The 20017-nt window shown below is 37.7% G+C and overlaps 3 protein-coding genes and 1 long non-coding RNA gene across 10 annotated transcripts in view; 2 read left to right on the forward strand and 2 right to left on the reverse strand.

Moving 5' to 3' along the window:
* The first annotated feature begins 169 nt into the window (after window positions 1-169).
* Window positions 170-3840, forward strand: igf3 (insulin-like growth factor 3). The gene is made up of 4 exons (XM_079638635.1): window positions 170-370; window positions 1080-1227; window positions 2084-2244; window positions 3028-3840. The coding sequence occupies exons 1-4, from the start codon at window positions 302-304 to the stop codon at window positions 3256-3258; spliced, it is 609 nt and encodes a 202-aa protein (XP_079494761.1). The 5' UTR covers window positions 170-301; the 3' UTR covers window positions 3259-3840.
* LOC307012222 lies at window positions 306-9818 on the reverse strand. The gene is made up of 3 exons (XR_013800593.1): window positions 9290-9818; window positions 2090-2258; window positions 306-1281 (listed from the first exon to the last, which is right to left on the reverse strand). It is a non-coding gene; the product is annotated as an uncharacterized lncRNA (long non-coding RNA).
* serping1 (serpin peptidase inhibitor, clade G (C1 inhibitor), member 1) lies at window positions 7218-14663 on the forward strand. The gene is made up of 10 exons (XM_079638620.1): window positions 7218-7324; window positions 7574-7622; window positions 9825-10101; window positions 10210-10551; window positions 11073-11279; window positions 11369-11512; window positions 12331-12534; window positions 12619-12758; window positions 13553-13775; window positions 14233-14663. Exons 1-10 carry the CDS (start codon window positions 7287-7289, stop codon window positions 14481-14483), a joined length of 1875 nt encoding a protein of 624 aa, XP_079494746.1. The 5' UTR covers window positions 7218-7286; the 3' UTR covers window positions 14484-14663.
* A 1763-nt stretch (window positions 14664-16426) lies between these two features.
* Window positions 16427-20017, reverse strand: part of doc2g (double C2-like domains, gamma) — a 78152-nt gene continuing 74561 nt past the window's right edge. For all 7 annotated transcript variants that reach the window (XM_079638621.1, XM_079638627.1, XM_079638622.1 and 4 more), the window contains one exon: window positions 16427-16597. In XM_079638621.1, the coding sequence (XP_079494747.1) occupies window positions 16467-16597 (131 nt within the window). In that variant the 3' untranslated portion in view covers window positions 16427-16466. The remainder of the gene's footprint in view (window positions 16598-20017) is intronic.

Raw genomic sequence — 20017 nt, forward strand, 5'->3', positions numbered from 1 at the left:
GAAGGATCTATAAATGTATAGATAAATTCATGCACCACCTCCATTTTACATTACTTGGCTATAAATGTTCAGATAGATACATCAATTTGAGTTTTCTGTTGTTTATTAATCTGATCTCTTAGTTTCATGCGTCTTCAGCAAAAGACAAGCTTTGCGATTATGTGTCGTCTGTGTGTGGAGGGAAGGGTAGGATGTGTGCGGGTGTGTGCCGTTGGCCCGTCCCCTCTTGGTCCTCCTATAAGAGCACACCGGAGTAAGAACGTCAGTAGCTCTTTAGAGACCAAACCATAAAAAAAAAGACATGCCATCAGACGGAATTCCAGCCTGTCATGCCGGACGCCTTCAGAGTCTTAGAGGATTCATGCTGAAGGTAAGACTCTTCATGCACTTCATAGAAACATGTATTGCACCAGGATCAGGCTTTCAAATGATAGACCATTACACCTGTTGCATGTTAACTGTATGTAGAATTTATTGGGAAAGACCACATCATGCTGCTTTTTAGTTTCAAGGTGTCCACTGAACTCCACTGACAGTAGGAATCCACAAAAGCTGGTCAAAACAACTTTCCTCTTTTTTTTTGCGGTAAATGACTAGTTTCCATAGAGGAGTCAAATTACCTTTTTCTGACCAACAATTACTGCCTCCAATGCAGGTTTGCAGCTATTATGACGTTGCTTTGACGTGTGGGTTGGAGGAAAATATAGATCTGTAATGCATGCCATCGTATCAAAAGGTCAAGACGGTTAAAGCTTTTGCAAAGTCATTTTCTGAGTCAGTATATTTTTGTGTACACTTAAAAATAAATTGGCATCTATGGTTCCATGAAGAACCATCAATGCCAATAAAGAACCTTTATTTTTAAGAGTGGGGAAACCCTCTTTTGGAACATTTATTTTTAAGACTGTAAGGCAACATGGAACTTTCAGAGCACTGCCATCGGGACTTTTCGTACATGCTCTCAATTCAGTATTAGAACGTCATGCGTCACACGACTTGTATTCATTGCTTTAACAAAAAGGAGTGCATCTCTCTGATAAGATACAGCTGGCTGAGAGTTTGTTTTTCTGTTGAAGCAGGTGCCCAGCTGGAGAAGTGTGTGCGTCCTCTACTCCCTGTACTGTGTCCTGATTCTGCCAGACGCTGGCGAAGCGGCCAAAGCACGCTGTGGACGGGAACTAGTCGCTGACCTGGAGTTTGTGTGTGGAGACCGTGGCTTTTACAGAGGTCAGAGTCACCTACAATCTTCATCTTATATTTCTGATGTCCTGTATTTGGATACTGCAGAAACAAATCTGTTTTCAAAGATGTGTGGGTCAAAGCAGGACAAACCGTTTGGTGTGGGGACAGTGATATGGAAATTACTTGCATGTCTCTAAATCTTTAATCTCACTCACAACATCATATCATATTCATACCAATGCATATCAGTGTATTAAAAGTGGCCTTGCCCTGAAGATACAGACAGTGGTATCAAGTCAAGCCCTTATCATTATGGTGTTGATGCAAATCACCCGAACAACCAATAGCAAACCGTAACTGTCATCTGTTGTGGGTGGCCTGAAGTTATAGTTATTGATATAAAACACTCCATTAATGACAATACAGTTTACCACACCCACATGTACTCTTGATTTGCGGTTGTTGATATCAACATTTTTTATTTCTACTAACTGAGGACCTTTCACCCCGTTCCATATCCAAGGCCACCTTGATACTTTTCTCGTTCTCATTCACTCCTTTTCTCAAAAAGAACATTATGACACGGTCTCAGTGACTCTTATTTCAATAATTTCACAAATATTGGTATTGTTTAACATGACTTTTCACTCCTAATTGTAGGTGAAAGGTCAATAAAATAAAGAAGAATTGATTTGATATAGAAATTCTTAATTTACTGACATTCATTTAATGGGTACTTGCTGAGTAAAATAATTGATTTCTTTCAAAAGAAAAGTACTGACCCCAAGCAATCGATTGGTAGTGTATGTGTTCACCCCATTTTAACAGTTACAACTAACTCTTATAAACATGACTGGCATTAAAACCTTTAAAATTGTCCTTTGTGTCTGTTGGTGGTTAGGCAAACCTGGAGCAGCCCGTAGTGGCGGTCCTCGCCCTCGTGGGAAAGGGATCGTCGAGCAGTGTTGCGTGCGGGGATGTGACCTCCAGCATTTGGAGTCGTACTGTGCCAAACCCAAGAGGGTGCGCCGTGATGTCCCTGCGTCCCTGCAGCAGACCTTGGTGAGACTTCAACTCTATAGACAGACATAGATCCTATTTAACTTCTTGAAAATACACAGGCAGGTGTGCTGAAACAGGTTGGAAAAAAACGTGCCGGACAGTCTTCAGGAGCAGGGTTGAAGACCTCTTCTCCAAGCTTACAAAGACCTATAAAAGACCTATAGAAGACTCTATAGAAGCCTACAGAAGACTCGCCTACCTGAAGTTTATTTCCAACCTGCTTCAGCTCACCTGCATGCATATTTTCAAGCGATCCTGAAGACCTTGATTAGATGCTTCAGGTGTTTGAATGAGGTTGGAACTAAACTCTGCAGGACAGTGGGTCGCCAGGACCAGGGCCGAAGACTTCTGGCTTAGAGGAATAGTTGAAAATTATCTTTTGCTCACTAGCCCATTTGACTTCCTTCTGTGAAAAGGAGACGTTTAAAAAAGATATACTGGTCATTAGTCACTCTTGCCCATTAAATTAGTGTCATTTAAATTGTTCATGTTATCTGAAGCCCATCATTAAAGTTCAATTGAGGGTGAGCACGACTTGAACACTATATAATAACTTATAGTATTTTTTTTTTATATTCTGGACAGGAGCTTGACAATTAGTCCTCATTTATTTTGATTGCGTTTAAGAAAAGTGTTTGATATAATTAAAAAAATTATCTTTTGTGTTGTATGGAAGAAAGAAAGTCACATGTATGCCGATTGGTTCAGCAAGCAAAGCCTTGCAACTTTGAAACCCACCAAATTCCATGAAAATTATACACGATTCCTTTTTGTTTGTTGCAGGAAGATCAGTTTTGGCTGTTGTTTCAGCGGCGATACCAGAAGCTTGCAGGGATGAAGAGAGATGAGGAAGCTGCGTCTCATAGACTCAGAGAGCGGACGCTCTACCGGTGGAACAACAGAGATTCAGTATTACTAAACACCAACACACTCAACCGACCCCCTTCAACACACCAACATCCTTCCACTGAGAGAATGACATCAAGACCAACATTTATCCCCCACATCCGATAGTCATGGCTCTTTTTGGGATCTGCGTGGACTCTATGAATCATCAAGAAAGACTTTTCCGTCCTTGCAGAAGTATAAACTGAGGACTATTTAAGAGAAACTAGAAGGCAAGATGCCATGAAAGGGAAGAGTGGGGTGTGTGTGTGTCTGAACATGGCTTGTACTAGTTTCACATTTGTCGAATACGACATGAATTGTATTTTCACATATTGTTTTCAGCTTCCCTCCTAGCATTGACTTCTGGTTTTGGGTAAATGAGTTCAAAGCAAGTTGAGGGTGCAAGTTGAAAGAGTTTGTATGCTACTCTAATGGACTTGAAAGACTCAATATGGGAACACTGATGGCTTAAGTCATTTTGAATGTAAATGTGACGTGTTTTTATGAAAGATTACTGATATCAGTGAATATATTTTCTTAAATGTTTTTTATGTTTTATTTATGGTCCGTATATTACTGTATGATTAGGTTTTTCTAATACCTGTGAAATATCCAAATTAAAAGCAGATTTGGGAAGAAACTTAAAATGAAAAGCATGTTGTTCTCACAATTATTTTTAATTAATGGCAATATTTTATAATGGCCATCGTTTCCCAACATACTCTAATCAGCTTCAGTTTAAACAATGCACAAAGACAGATTCCAGGGGCCTCATTTATAAAACGTGTGTACACACAGATTTTAATTTAAAGTGTGCATATGCTAAAATCCACGGCAACGTTTATATTCATAAAAACGGTGTTTGATGTAAAACAAAAAAGAGAGGCGTATGCATGTTTTTTGTGCGTACGTTTGTTTTCTGAATCACATGTATGCACATTTGAGAAATTATCATAAGATAAATATAGGATGGTTTCTATGCAGCATTTTATAAATGAGGGAATCTTAGAGAGAACAGTAGAATCCTAGAAGCTGCATGTTTCTAAGGTTTTTATGGATTATTAGATATCGTCCCAATGACCTCTAAGAAAAGAACATTATGGTGAATAAATAATATCATCACAGCCTTGGTGTGTTATCACTCTCTAAACATGGAATACGTTTCTTTTTGGTATGCATTGGTGCAGTTTGGTGTTATGACTTGGATGTTCTTCACAAAGGTCTTTAGTAAGAAGAGTGCAGTCAGCAAAGCTGAAGCATTTTTGACATTGCAGGAGAGCAGCACACAGCAACAATAAGAGTTAAACAAGCAAGAAGAACAAGGACAGGGCAAAAAAAAAAAAAAAAAAGAGAGATGTTTAAACAAAGTCCCTTTAAGGCAAGTCCTTTCAATTGGCGGCCGTCTTTGAATTAAATTTTATATTTGAAATCACCAATGAAATCTGACAACAACTGTCTCATAAATGTTGTTTTAAAAGCTCAATTCATGACAAAAAACTGGACCAGCCAATGCACACGTGCATGCGCTAAGCGCTTTCAGTTTAGCAACCAGAGCTTCTCAAGGCATCTGCATGACGTGATGACTTTACCAAATGGCAATTGGCTCTTTTATTTAGAAAGTGGGACATATTCCACTATTGCACTTTCTCCCATTTACGCAAAGTCATGATGTCATGTTGGTAATTTGAGTGTACCTTCTTTGTATATCTAAAGTCTTTGGCTTAAAACACTAATGTTGCATTTGGGGTTTTGGTGGCATTACATGTTTAAGTAATATAAAGGGAACTGTGAGTGTTTTTACTCCAAGTCTACTATACATTTGCCATCTTTTAGTATAAGAAATATATGTGCCAACTGTAATTGTACAATTAGAATATATATATTAAGAAAAAATATTTTTTGTTTTATAACACTTTCTTCCTTAAGTCTAAGAATTACGTGTTTAGAGCAAGTCTAAGTTTTTATGTCTTGTACTAAGTCTAAGCGCATAGTTTTTTTAAAAACAAAATGACATCGACAACTACCGGCCTTGCATGAATAATAAAGTAAAAAGCGAGCTAGCATTCAAAAGCGATTTTAATACCCTGAATATTGATGGCAGCTCCCTGATGCCTGCAAATATAATAGAATTACCCATCAAAAGCATTGAAATATATTTTTTCCATCACAATGTCCCTTTAGGGGCTCCGTAGAATGCATAATTTTCTGAACATAGTATTCGGCTTCAGGCACATCATTAGGTGTGTTCGACTTGAAGTGGCGCTGTGCAGACCGATTGGTGTATGACATAAAAGTACTGCGGGAGAGATTCAAAAGCAAACAAGGCTGTCTTCTCTCTAATTGCTTTTTGCAGTACTTTGAGGTTATACACTGACTGATCTGCACAGCGCCGCTTCAAGTCGATAACACCTAATGATTTAAGAGAAATACTAAAATCAGCTTCAACAAAGTCATCAAATAGATACTTCATATTTAATTATTTTGTTACATTTTTTTTATATTCTTTTATGTATAGCCTAACTAGTAAAGTTGCTGTCAGTGACAGTTTTAGCATCTGTCGTTTGTTAACTAACAACAACAAAAGAGATAAAATAGACATGTTTAAATTAAAAAGCATCATAATATTACAGAGCCTAATAAAAAAAATATTGGAATTACTCCCCGATTTTTCATGTGCACAGGAGATGATGCATGTAAATACATTAAAGAGAGTAACTCAATTAATGTAACACTGCAGAGATACAAAGTTAGTCATGTATCGTTTTACGAGGTTTGTCCAGCTGAAAACGCACTTCCTCTGCCCTTGAGCAGTGATAAGAGGGGTGCTCGAGTTTATCTGGAGTTTCACAGGTGACAAATCTGCAGCCTTTTAAGACAGCACATAGCTTCTACAAGACCCCCCCCCCCCCCCCCCCCCCACACACACACACACACCCATATATATATATATAATGCTTTTAATAGAAGTTTCTTATGTTCACCAAGATGCATGTAGGCCTATTTGATTAATAATATAGTGAAAACAGCAATATTGTGAAATATTATTACATTTTTAAATAATTTATCCTGTGAGGGCATATCCTGAATTTTCAGCATCTTTCAGATTTGGATTATTCAGAAATCATTCTAATATGATGAATTGATGCTCACAAAACATTTCTTAGTATCAATGTTGGAAACAGTTGTGCTGCTTATTTTTTTTCATGATTCTTTAATGAACAAAAATTATTTATTTGACTTTTAGCATGAATCGGTTTTTACCAATTTAATGCATCCTTGCTGAATAAAAGTATTAGCCTACTTTAAAATAAATGTATCATTAACATGTCACTCTTGATTTGTCAGGAAGAGGCTGAAACCTGTAACAACAAATGTAGTATTTCAACAAATGTGTTTCCCAGGCCTTGGCCATTTTTGCGATATCAGCATCACATATTTTATTTTCAGATGTGCGAGGTGGAGATGGTTTTTATAACGCTGAAACAAACTTACAGCTGCTTCAGTCTTAGATAAGAAATACATTCGCATCACAATACTCAATTTTCCCTTCTGCGTCAGAGTCTGATAACAGCGCTCACTCTCCCGTCCTGGAGACGGACCAAATCTCCGCGCCACTGTGGTCAGGGTAAACATGCCCTTTTAGCTCGGGATTTTTGTGTGTGCCTATTTTTGTTGCCCTAAGTTGACAAAGTTTCTATCAGAAACACATTTAATAATCATTAGCATTGGTGAAATGGTATTTGAAGAAAGAAACCGCAAGAAAAGGACAAAAAATTGTCATGACTTTGAGAAAACTTTTCAGACACAGATGCCGGGACATAAATGGCAGAATTTTATCTGAAACATTTGAATTAATTAGCATTTTAACAATCTATTCATCCCCAGCTCCACAGGAAAAGTCAAAGCATGTAAATAGACAAAATGAACTGTTCATGCATTAGCTGTTTAAAACTAACATGGCCCACTTTATTTTTTTTATCTGTTAAAGAGACTTTGGACATGTGATTTTCCGTAAATCAGTCAGATTTTGATCCGGGATCTATGTAAATAGAGAATCAACATGTTAGCAAACATCTGTGTAATGATTTATCAATTATCAGTGGGAAGAAAACAACAAGCGGACTAGACAGATCTGCCAAACAGACAGACATTTCATGGGCTTGAAGCTTCTTCCATTTGAAAGTATATCTGTGTAAGTTGGTTTTCTTTATTGCTTACAAAAAAATTTGCTTTATATTTCCTTTTCCTACAAATACATTTATATGAGCAATTACTAATATGTATTGTACATTTATTATGAATAAAAATTGTTTGGCCATGCTCTGTTCTTACTTGTAAGGCTATTCAGAGATATTGTGAATGTTTCTGAGACATAATAGGCATGGTGAACATTAAATGTGTGTGTCTATAACTTGCAGAATTGGTTTTGTTTTCTCTCCAGGACTGAATCCAACACTATGTACCGCATCCTCCTGTTGCTCTGTGCAGGTGTAAGTAAATGACTAGGATGAGGACTTTTACTTAGTATTTTCTTTTTTTTTGTAGAACAATTAAACGTTTCCATGTGACTTCTTATAAATTGTGATTAAGTGACTATTTTTAATATTTAATTAATCAGTTGTTCGTCGCTTGGTCTCTACCGGGCGCAAGCTGCTCACTGCATCGTGTCAAAAGGCACACTCTAAAAAATGCTGGGTTGTTTCAACCCAATTTTGGGTCAAATATGCACAAACCCAGCCGTTGGGTTAAATGTTTAAATTACATTTTTAACCCAACGTTTGAGTTTGTCCATATTTGACCCAAAATTGGGTTGAAACAACCCAGCATTTTTTAGAGTGCAGTAGGATCATCCCAGCATAATATGACATCGGATGAATCGAAATTCTCGTTGCGTAACGTAGCAAACATAGCACACGGGATCAGGGGCGTAGCACCAAAATGTTGGGCCCAGGTCACAGAACCAAGGGGCGGGCCCCTCACTACAGCATAATATATATCAATATATCTTTGTGGGCCCCCCCTTCGCTGAAGGCCCCTGTTACTCTGTTCCACTATTACCTCCTGTCCGACGCCCCTGCACGGGATGACCCGTCACATTCTATTTAAGATCCAGCCTTGTCCACGTGCTTCTTCTGGCCAGGGTTATTATAGTTAACTAAAACTAAAAACCTTAGAAACATTTTCGTTACTTGAAAGGGGCACAGAATAGTTATAGGAACTGGCCATCTGGGTGGTCCTCTAAATTTTCCCCCAGGGCCGTTTTCTTGGTTGCATTTGCACCTCCAGTCTGAACTCTGAAGTGACGTAAACCGTCACTTACGTCCTGCCGCTCTGGTTGTTGTGCGGGACTTTTATTTGGAAGGTGTTGAGCGGCAGAGCCACAGCGCTCCCATTCTCCTCTTCATTCGTTAACAATCTGTTGAACAGTCCTCTAATGTGTTATTATTGGATAGAACTGTTAAACAAAGTCAACTTTAAATTATAAAATATTATAGCGTTGTTTGTGTGGTTGATGCCCAATGTTTCTAGCAGAGCAGAAATATAATAGCCTAATGTTTTGGTTGGTCCACTCATCACATTGGATTTCCTCAGTAAGTTAAAGGTTGAGAAGTAGTTGGACTTCAATGTCGGACCATCAGCATCTGCTGTTTGCATGTTCTTGGAGTAACTTATATAAACGGTGTTTACATGGCTTTTTAAAAATGGTGGGATGTTTCGCATTTTTTGGCTACTGGTAGTTCCTATTGTGCTGAGTTAGACCATAATCTGAAGTAGGAGCTAATTTTAGTCCCCGCAAAAGGCATAATATATGCCTTTTATATATGTGAAAAGCTTGTAACGAAACATAAAAAACGAGACCTTCCCCGGCATCCTGTTGTCTATGAAAGCCTGTGTAGACAAATTTGTATGTGAATTGTGAAGGATTCAGGACGTTTTTGCTGGGAAAATCAATGTTACGTTTACGTGCGCTTCTGAGAGGCTATCTTACATATTATTCAAGAAACGAATGCTTAATGTTGAGGATAATGCCGAAAGACTGCAACGCCAATGTGTCATGCAAAGAAAATGGATTAACGTTAATAGCCAGAGGCTAGTCTAAAAAGTAAAAACCTATTTATTGTCAAACTTTATTACACCATAGTGTAATTTGAATTACCTCAACTGTCGACATGATGGCAGTAAATTGCAGAGCTGGTGCAAACATATCCACACATCGCTTTGATTAGATGATTTAACTGCTTCCACGCTGTCTTTTTGTTGTGATTATTTTGTTATTCAGCAGCGTGGACGGCGTCAGGAGGTTTATCGCTGCAAAGGTATTTCCAACTTCTTTTTACTTCCAAGTGAAGAACGAAAAATAACTTCGCAGTATATCAGGGCCTTGAATCACGTTTACTTCAGTCTCTTCACGTGTGCGAGCACGAGCAGCAGCAAGTTGCTGGCTGCAGTTCACTTAACGGCCACCAGTGTCGCTAACAAGGGTTTCTGAATTCTATATCCCCTTTGGAATAAAATAAACTTAATCTTATCATTTGCTCACCCTCATGTTTTTAAAAACTAGCTTGACTCAGTGGAAAATTATTTAAAAGACAATTCTTGGCTTCATATAGGACTTACATATATCACAAAAGTTAACATATATGGCCCACTTGTATGATACTGTAATGGTGCTTTTACTCCCATTTCTTCAGCTTTCCCTGTCTACCTGCGACATCACTGTCCTGCTAAAATCCAGTATTTCACTTCCTTGTCTTCCTGATGACGCCCCTACACTGGTCGACTCTACATACACCTGGAGCTTCACGTCTGCTCAGACACAACAGCAGCTCATACTGGAGGAGAAGAGTACAATCTTGAACCTCAGTAGCATAAATACCACTGACAGCGGACAGTACAAGTGTGTGAAGGAAGGCTATAAAGGAGAGGATCGTGTGAGGTTGAGCAGAACATTCACGATACATGTGGAAGGTTAGAAGGTTTTCTAAACAGTGAAGGGAGCTTGTCAAACATCAAGAGGACTTTTAATCTCAGACTTTTAAAGTCAATTAATAAACTGAACTCATTTTTTCTTCTCAGCACCCCCACCTTTTCAGGAATGGCAGGTCATCAAAGTAGAAGCCACGCATGATGTCACGCTTCCATGCCAGGTTGCTGAATTTCTCTCTTCCAGAGAAACAAAATCACCCCCTGTTGTCTGGAAACGAGAGAAAGACGGTGTGGTGCTTCTCAAGCCTGACAAAGACACAGACAGCCAAAAGGAGAGAGACCTGACAACTCAGAGGGTTTTCTGGGACACCAGGCCTGACGAACAGGACTGGGCGATTAAAATTAGTCAGGCCAGAGAGGAAGACGCTGGGATGTATCAGTGTGTCATAACAAATTCATCTAAGACGCTGTTGGTGGAGCTGGAAGTACAAGGTACACTTATTTAAAAAATATTTATAAATTGTGTCTGTTTAAATAGTATTCTTAATTTAACTTAAGAATAAAATAAAAATAATATTGTTTCATACATTTTATTCAATTGTCAGTCAAATCAATTTTATTTATAAATTGTGTCAGTTTTAATATTCTTGTATATAAGTATATAAATACAATTTGTGTATAAATTCTGTTTAAACATTATTCTTACATTTTATTTATGCATAAATAATTTCATTAAGAACATTTACAAAAGTCTGTTTTTTACTTAAGAATAAATGTATTTATAAATTGTGCGCTTTAATATTATAAGTAAAAAAAAAAGGTTATTTAGTTAGATAAAAAGTATTATGAGTTAAAATAGATGTTATTGGAATCTGACTTTCTTTAGTGCATGCATATAATTAAGTTTCAGAGCAGAACGTTTAGGTTGGAATTCATATAAACGGTATTTGTATAGCTTAAATCACATTGTTTTGGAATGAAATCAATTATATTTCCCACTATTTAATTTGTAGCCCCCCCTCCACCCCGCTGTCTTGGCCACACCGACCCATGGGAGCCCTGTTTGGATCCAGACAGCAGATCAGGGAGAGCAATCGTTCAGGAATCCCTCAGAGAGTTCTCCACGTCTGTGTACAGTGAGCTTAAAGGTTCAAAACCCAAAACCAACTTGATCTTCTCCCCGGTCAGCATTGCTGCAGCTCTTTATAACTTGCTTTTGGGTAAGAATGAAAGCCATAGTCAACTAAAGGCTACACATTGTACTACTTTGACCTTCTGAGCCTCTTCTTTTTCTTGCCCTCTTTGCAAGGTGCTCGAGGTGAGACCAGGACACAGTTGGAAGTTGCTCTCAAGCTTCCTCCAAAATTCTCCTGCTCGCATTCTGAATTAAAGAGTCTGAAACAAGTGATGAAGGACACGCTGAGAATGGCCTCGGCCATGTTTTATTCACCAGGTAGACACAGAACATACTGATAGGCTAAGATAAGCACTCTCCTTGTGAAAAAGTAGTATACTTTAGCATACTTTTATAGAGTGTACTTATTACGGAAATAATATATTTTAAAAGAATATTCTTAAGTGCGAACTAAATGTAATGTTTTCTGACACTTCATTGCATGTTATGTACAAAGAAAATGTACAATATATAGTATTATAGTTTACATTTATATTAAATGCAATTAGTTAAACTTAAGAGTTTTGTTGACCCACTCAAGTAAGACTTAAATAAAGCTTTACATTTTACATAATTCTATTGTCTTTGAAACATTTTACACCGCACTTAAACTATTCATTTATGGTAAACTAAAATATACTTTAATGTAATTTTTCTTGTAATGTCATGCATTTAAATATTAAACACGTGAAGTTACATTTTAATACATTCAAAATGTAATGCATATCAAATATTAAAATCTAATACTTTACATGTGCTTTAGCCAACATCAAAATACATGTACTTTAAAGTAGAATAGGTTTAGGATTAGGGTTAGTTGCATTTAATTATGCTTAATTTATAGTTATTATATGTAACATGTAACAAGGAAACTGTAAAATAGTGGTACCAAATATACTTTAAATTACAAGTAAGTGTACTTCTTTTTCGCAAGGGTCTTCTAGGGTGATGCTTCAATAACAGCAATGCTTTAGTTAAATCAGAATCACTTATTATGGACTACATTTTGATACCGCCTAATATAATAGTGCAGGAAGTCATAGCAAAGCTGCATGATTATCATGTCCATAGCCCTGAAAAGTTTTATTTCCATATAGAGCAACAGTTGGGAGAAGCTTTTATCAACCAATCACAGGAGTTCTATGATGCCATGCCACAGAAGCTGACCAATGACAGTGATCTAAACGTGAAGCTCATCAATGATTGGGTGGCAGATAAGACAAACAAGAAAATCACTCAGTTAATTACAGAGGTGGATCCCTCCACTTCGTTTGTTCTGTTAAATGCAGTCTACTTCAATGGTAAGTGAATACATTTCTGGCTTCTGAATACTTTACCTATTTCTTTTTTATGAGACTGTGTTAGTGTTTCTTTGTGCTTTACAGGTAAATGGAAGACAGTATTTGAGTCCACAAACAAATGGGAAAAGTTCACTACATTTTCTGATCAGGCCAAAGATGTTCCGACTCTCTACAGCTCCAAATACAGCCTTCAAATGGGCTACTTCAAACATTTAAAGGCTGAGGTAAGTATTGCAATAAATGCACAAGGGTCATTCTCAGGAAACGGTGACCCTTTGACTTGATCCTGATATTATTAACCACATTGTTTTATAGATTTACCTTATTTAGTGCATAATGCAAAATAATAACGTTCTTTGCATTTACCATATTTGAAATATTCGTAGTGCCGTCAAATCAGTGCCAAAGTAGTCGATTGTCGAGTTCACCTGCGTGATCATAGGTAACTAAACCTATGCGCGTGAACTCGACAATCGACTACTGTGGACTTCGACCGAAAACAGGAACTAAATACAGGTATGTGCGCTGGCTGATATAACATCATTTTTATTCATATCTTTCACATCTACTGCAGTCAGATTCACTCGTGTTCACTCTGAAGGAATCACTCAACATGGCTGGGCACTTGTAGTGACACATCAAGGATAAAAAGAGAAATAAAAGCAGGTTTAAAATTAGACCCCATTCAAGTCAATAGGGTGCACATTTTAAAAAGAGGATAACACGGTGTAGGCAACCGATTTTTGTCGTTGTTCTCTGTATTGACAGCACTCTAAAAATTGAGCTCAATGTTAAAATTGACCGGAGTTCTCCTTTAAGAATAACATTTAAATTATATAATTAAATAGATTTAAAAATGAATAAACAAATAATAAAAATCTAAAATAACAAAAGGATTAAAAATATTATTTTATTATGTTTTTTTTTACATGGACATAGCACAATTTCCTGAAAATGAACAATAAGCATATGTATTTGTACAAATACAAACACATACACTGCAAAACTATTTCTCCAGGTCGGAAAGTTCCCTCTCACTGGTAAAAACAGCCTGTACATACTCGTCCCGCCCACACCGTCTGAAAAGGACTTCTTATTGATGGAGAACAATATAAACTACAAAACTATTGAAGAAATGGTTTCCGAGATGAACAAAATTCCAATCCAAACTGCGGAGGTCACACTGCCTATAATTAAACTGACGGAGACCACACCACTGGAGGAGTTACTGAGGAATCTGGGTAAGAATGTCGCTTTATTTACTCCAAAATGCTGAGGCAAGCTAGAATGTAAACATTCTGTCATCATTTACTCATCTTCATGTCATTCCAAACCTCTCAGTAGGACTCATTTTACAAATATACAGTTTTATTTTCCATACAACGAAAATATGATCAGAAAATGATGCACTACAGGATAACTTTGTGTGAGGAAAAGACAGAAATGAGTCGTTATTCACTGAAAATCTTCTAAAAACTCTTTCTCACATAAAGCTATGATCTGGCTTCAGATAACTTGGAATATTGCAAGAATCAAATGGACAACTTTTATCATAGCATAGGTTTATGATCATTTTATGGTGCTTTTTAGTCCTTTTCGGAGCCTTACAACAATGAACTCATTGTATGGAAAAAAGTTCTCATTTTGTATTCCATGAGTAAATCATGACCGAATTTTTCTCACCTCTCCTCTCCTCAGGTTTGTCAGATCTCTTCTTAAATCCTAACTTGTGTGGAATGTTTCCGGGTGAATCTGAATCATTCATCTCAGATGCTCGTCATAGCGCTTTTCTCTCGCTCACGGAGAAGGGAGTGGAGGTCGCCGCAGCCACAAGCATTTCTTTTTCTCGCTCCTTCTCTACATTCTCGGCTTTACGGCCCTTCATTCTGATACTGTGGAGCGATGAGGCTGCCATTCCTCTTTTCATGGGAAGAATTATTGATCCATAAAAAAAGAGAGAGAGAAAGACATCACAGTAGTGTTCTGCGACAAAAAAAAAATACTGAAACTTTCTGTTGTACATTCATTCATTCATTTATCACAAACAAATGCAAATGTAACAATATCATGTTATGCATAGAATAAGAATGCATGCAGAATCTCTGTCATTAAAGATGTACTTTACATCATGCATTCGTGGGTTAATACTGTCCACTCTATTTGGAACATTTTCCATTACATGACAAGAAATCCATTGCATGAATGAAAGGTTCTAGGACTCAAACGCACAAAACTCGCTCTCATTTCCAACAGCCACTGTTGCACCAATTTATTTCGGAGACGCAGTTACAGAGACGCACACACGATGGCAGTCACATCACATGTTCCACACAGACAGTCAATGAGGACAAGTGAGTGAGACTTGAATAATCCTCCTTCAGTTTGACTCCCTCGTTCATTAACGCTCCCCCTGGAGTCCCATCTTGGCTGGCAGGTGGTGCCAGTCCATTATCTAAATGCCATGCGGTTTCATCAAAGGTAGCCTAGATTGTCCCAGTTCACTGGGCAAAAACAAATACCCTTAGATGGGCTCAATGATGGATATTAGGACAAACATAAGCACTGCAGATTGGTGGTCCATCAAAGCATATGTGACATTCACTTGGCATGCAGCTGCTTATAATAACATTTGATAATTATACACCGTTTAGGCCATTCATTTGATAACCCAATTGTTTAAAAAAAGCAGACCCCCAGGTCAGGAATGGCGGAGAGAGCCATGGAAGGACAGAATTGAGTTGTTGTGCAATTAAATGTCAAGACTGGATGAAAAGTAGATTCAGGTAGGTGGTAAATTATTTGAATCTAATAGCTAATAAATGCAATCACAGGGATACAATTATAGGCGAAATTCCCACGCATGGCAAGAAACGTGCATCGTTTCACAGAGCTGATGGACTACAAAGCAAGTGTATCCTTTAATTGCTTAACTTTTTGTGTTCTGACTCTTTTGTAGACGTCCTTCGACAGGTATTTTGTCCATCAAAGGCTTTGTTTGATTGCTCATTTAACCCCTAATGGGGTGTGCAGTTGTGCAGGAGGCCTGCCAGAGGCGATTCACCCTCCGTACTGGAACTGTCCTGGCAGTTAGACCTCTAAACCAGTAGAGGACGCCGGAGAGAAAGCGAGAAAGTCTGTGCATCAGCGAATCTTTTTTTGTAGGAGACTACAAACATTCAACAGAGTTACGTACAAAGACAAAAACATAGACTGGGGTCATTCTCACACACACACACACACACACACACACACACACACACACACACACACACACACACACACACACACACACACACCAACAGGCACACACATTCGCGTTGTGCAGATCGTTGAGGTGACTGTCGTTTAGTTCTGCGGCAGTTCTTGAGTGATCGTTTAAATCCAGAGATTTTCTTTCATTGCATTAAAGGTCCCTTGTGCTTTTCCTGTGCATCTTGTTTTTGGCGGGCTGGAAGAGACTGTAAACTTTCATACGTAACAAATCACAAAAGGTAAATACATAGATACACATAGACGTTTACAGTCAGCTGGATGTGTTGTGCTTTGACAGTGTGCAAAAATTACGGCACCACCAACTGTAACAAACACCAGGATGCTATTACACGTTTTACATGTAATAAACAATAACACTATAATATGGCATGAGCCCCTGTGGCATAGTCACAACACAGTACGATTTCACATAAGTGACGTATAGACCAGAAGAAGGGGTCGATTCTTTGTGCGTCACAATCCAGGCTTGTGATCACACTTGCTTCTTTCTCATCACAAAAGAATGTGATACTTAGCTGTACAATAGATTATTATGCTTTTTCTCACGCATTAATATTGAATGTCATCATCATCATCAGACAGAGCATTATTGCATTTATTTATCATTATTACTTCATTGTTTTTGTATTACTTATCAGGGAATTGTCTCCTTGTCTGTGTTAGTCACTGCTAGCGGCTCCTTGTTGTGTCAGTGTGTGCCAGTATTCCACTTTCTTTCCTTTGTATTTCAGACACTCAAACCACTGTTTCAGTCTGTCTCCTTTTGCATTAATCCCTAATTCAACTCCACCTGAGAAAGAGAAAGAGAAAAAAAAGAGAGTATTAACAATAAGATACCAAATCCATCTATCTAAAAATCTATCTATCGTTCTTTAAACTAACTTCATATATATATTATTAACAGTATTATTATTATCATTACCTAAAATTAAAACCATAAAAACATTTCCGTTACTTCAAATAAAATAAACCAACTGAAATAAATATAACTTTTTTTTATATCAGCTAGTAACCAACATTTTTCATTTTCATTTATTATAACTTAAAGGTAGGGTTGGTAATCCTGTTCAGAAACATTTTTTATTATACTGGGTGAAATGGTCCTTCCATTCTGATAGTAGTCAATACATTATGTGTTCAGAAAAAGGAATGAAACAAATCTGACCTCTGTAGCAGCTGTAGGACAGTAAAAACTCTGACCAATCACTGCCATTCGGAGCGAATGTAAAGAACCAATCAGATGCCTTCATGTCTCGTGCCCGAGCACCACTGCGTGCACAGCAGGGATGCGCGGGTCAATGTATAAACAACCCGCACCCGACCGACGTTTTCAACTAACCCGCCCGCAACTCGGACCGCAAAAAAAAGAAAGAAAATATTGTACCCGACCCGCGTTTTTTTAAAGTAGCTATAGTAAATGCTCATCGCGTCATGGGCCATAGACGGAGGAACTAGGGGTGCGCATTTTTCAGAATGCTGTATGATAGCCTAGTGTTTTGTAATAAAGGCTTGATTTATTCATTTATTTCGTTTCATTTTCTTAACAATTAAGATGCTGCATGTGTTTATCCAGTCTAATCGACGTGTGCGTCTCTCCCCGGACTTTCCCAACAAAAATCCCGCCCCCTCTCAGCAAATAGGCTACATAAAACTGACATTACTGAGCTATATGCGTTTAAAAGTAGCCTATTAAAATGGCACAATGGCATTGCTCAGTTCAACGCGTTGGGAAATCGGGCAGTTTGTCCCGCGTCAGCTTTTATTCAAAAGTTAATAACGCGCTCAACATTCAAAAGGTAAATAAGGATTTCCCACTTTCATCTGCAGACTGCGTCATCCTCGCGCATTCAGACAATAAAGTGTAGGCCTATGTATTTCATAGAACATTGTGTCTAGTACAATATAAATTACAAAGGTAAATGACCCGACCGACCGCGACCCGAATATCATTAAAAATATTTTTGGATGACTCGTAACCGCGGGCGCAGGCACCCGCTCATTTTGGATCAACCCGCGCATCACTGGTAGGTACATGCAGCTGACTCCAAATGTGGATGCGCGTTCATGTTTGTGGGGGGGGGCGGAGCTTTGGGGGCGGAGCTTAGAAGAGGTGCCACTTTCAAATCTGGCTAGCTCTCCAACATTACCTACTCTAGCTTTAAGTACAAAAATAACTCAAACGAATAAAAAAAAAAAAAAAAAAAAAAAAAATGTATGGACATAATAATAATGACAAAACCACAACAAATGGACAAAAACGAAATTAATTACAGTAAAAACAGAAAATACAAATCTAATACTATAGTATAATAGTTTCAATGATACTCACTGTAAAAAAATATTTTCATGATTTGTTATCACAACTTTTGTCAAATCAACTTCGATAACTAATGTGTGAAGATAACATACTATTTTGAGTTTCTGTTTATTAAACCATTCTTCTTCATTGTATTAACTCAAATTTTTAATTACAACAAACTCAAAATTTTAAAGCAACAAGGTAACTTGCTTTTTTAAGTTAAACCAACATTTTTTTTCACAGTGTAGAAGTTTTTCCCCCCTGGTTATTATTGGTATTTTGGTGACTTAATATGTATCCGGCATTTAATTCAACGTAAACTCTTGTAGGTTCTGTCTTGGGCTTGGCTGTCACAAAAAGGACAGACTAAGAACATTATTTAAAATAGTTTAAATCAGAAATAAACAGTGTACTTTTTTTTACAAGAGACTGTGGCTCTCTTGGCTTCTGAAGTTGAGTACCTTTGTTCTAGACACTTCAGCGTGTCTCCCAGTCTAATACCTGAACTCGCTCTGAAATTGCATGTGAATGTGTCTGTGGACACAAGCTGCGTTTCATTTCATCAGGCCCCTCACGTACTGAGATTTTGCCCCCGCTTCGATCACTCCTACACAAACACACACACCTCGCATCAATACCGCATGTTCATGGCCACGAGCTAGTCATGACAAATGAACCGTACGCATGACATCCCCGCCATGGGGAATGAAAGAAAAAGAAAGGAAATAGACAGGAGCGGGTAAAAAAAAAAGTTCCAAGAAAATGTTAAATAAATTCTAAGCTTCATTGCACACGTCAATCCGAGACCTGTGTCCTCCATGTGCATTCATGCCTGGATGTCTCTCACAAGCCTCCGTTTATTCACATCCCTTCATTTCTTCACACTCCCCCCCCCCCCCCCCCCCCCCCCCCCCCCATCCGTTCCTCATCCCCTCTAAATCAATCCCACTGACATCAATTACTCTCACCGTCTCGGTCGTTACAGAGCACACGTGTCAGTCAATCATAAATAAACACGTCACAACACAAAGCTCAAGAGCTTTTCTGTTATTGACTCTTCCTCTGTTTCTTTTCATTAAGGGTGCGTTCAGCCAAAAATTAATAGGTCTGTCATCATTTACTCACCCATCATGACTTTCGAAACCTGTATTTGTGGAGCATACAAGCAGTAGCCTAGTTTATATCAGAATTAGGGCTGTAACGATTAATCGCGATTAATCTCGATTAATCGAAATCCAAAATAAAAGTTTGTGTTTACATAGTATATGTGTGTGTATTGTGTATAATTATTTTGTATATATAAATACACACACATGCATGTATATATTTGAGAATTATTTGCATTTATATACTGCATATATATTTTTATATGATTTATATTATATATAAATATAACTATTTTATATATAAATAACACATTTTTATTAAATATATACATGCATGTGTGTGTATTTATATATACAAAATAATTATACACAATACACACACATATATTATGTAAACACAAACTTTTATTTTGGATTTCGATTAATCGCGATTAATCGTTACAGCCCTAATCAGAATGCCTGAGCTGCACTTTCATTAAAAGTGAAGAGACCACAGCTGTCAAGTGACACTTTCAGTGTTAAACAACTTATAATTCAGTCTGTTCCTCACAGAAAGCTATCGTATGGTTCATATTGGATTACTTTTAGTATCCCTTTTTGTTTTTGGAGTTTGACAGTTCTGGTCCCGCATCCACGTTCACTGTATGGAAAGTGGACATTCCTGCTAAACTCTTTTGATGCTCCATGAAATGAAAAGTCACACAGGTTTAGATCTTTTCTTATTCTGAGAGACATACAAGCTGTAACATTCATTTCTACAAGAGCAAAGAATCAAAACAGCCACATCTTAAAGGAAAGATCCACA

This window comes from Phoxinus phoxinus, assembly GCF_949152265.1.
Source record: "Phoxinus phoxinus genome assembly, chromosome: 15".
NCBI lineage: Eukaryota > Metazoa > Chordata > Actinopteri > Cypriniformes > Leuciscidae > Phoxinus > Phoxinus phoxinus.

Excerpts from the sequence above, each read along its gene's own strand:
- serping1 (XM_079638620.1), top strand. The coding sequence starts at position 7,287 with ATGGGCTTGAAGCTTCTTCCATTTGAAAGTATATCTGT. Across the intron at positions 7,325-7,573 it reads CCATTTGAAAGTATATCTGT|GACTGAATCCAACACTATGT; the intron begins GTAAGTTGGTTT and ends TTTTCTCTCCAG. Across the intron at positions 7,623-9,824 it reads TCCTGTTGCTCTGTGCAGGT|CTTTCCCTGTCTACCTGCGA; the intron begins GTAAGTAAATGA and ends CCATTTCTTCAG.
- igf3 (XM_079638635.1), top strand. The coding sequence starts at position 302 with ATGCCATCAGACGGAATTCCAGCCTGTCATGCCGGACGCCTTCAGAGT. Across the intron at positions 1,228-2,083 it reads AGACCGTGGCTTTTACAGAG|GCAAACCTGGAGCAGCCCGT; the intron begins GTCAGAGTCACC and ends GTTGGTGGTTAG. Across the intron at positions 2,245-3,027 it reads CGTCCCTGCAGCAGACCTTG|GAAGATCAGTTTTGGCTGTT; the intron begins GTGAGACTTCAA and ends TGTTTGTTGCAG.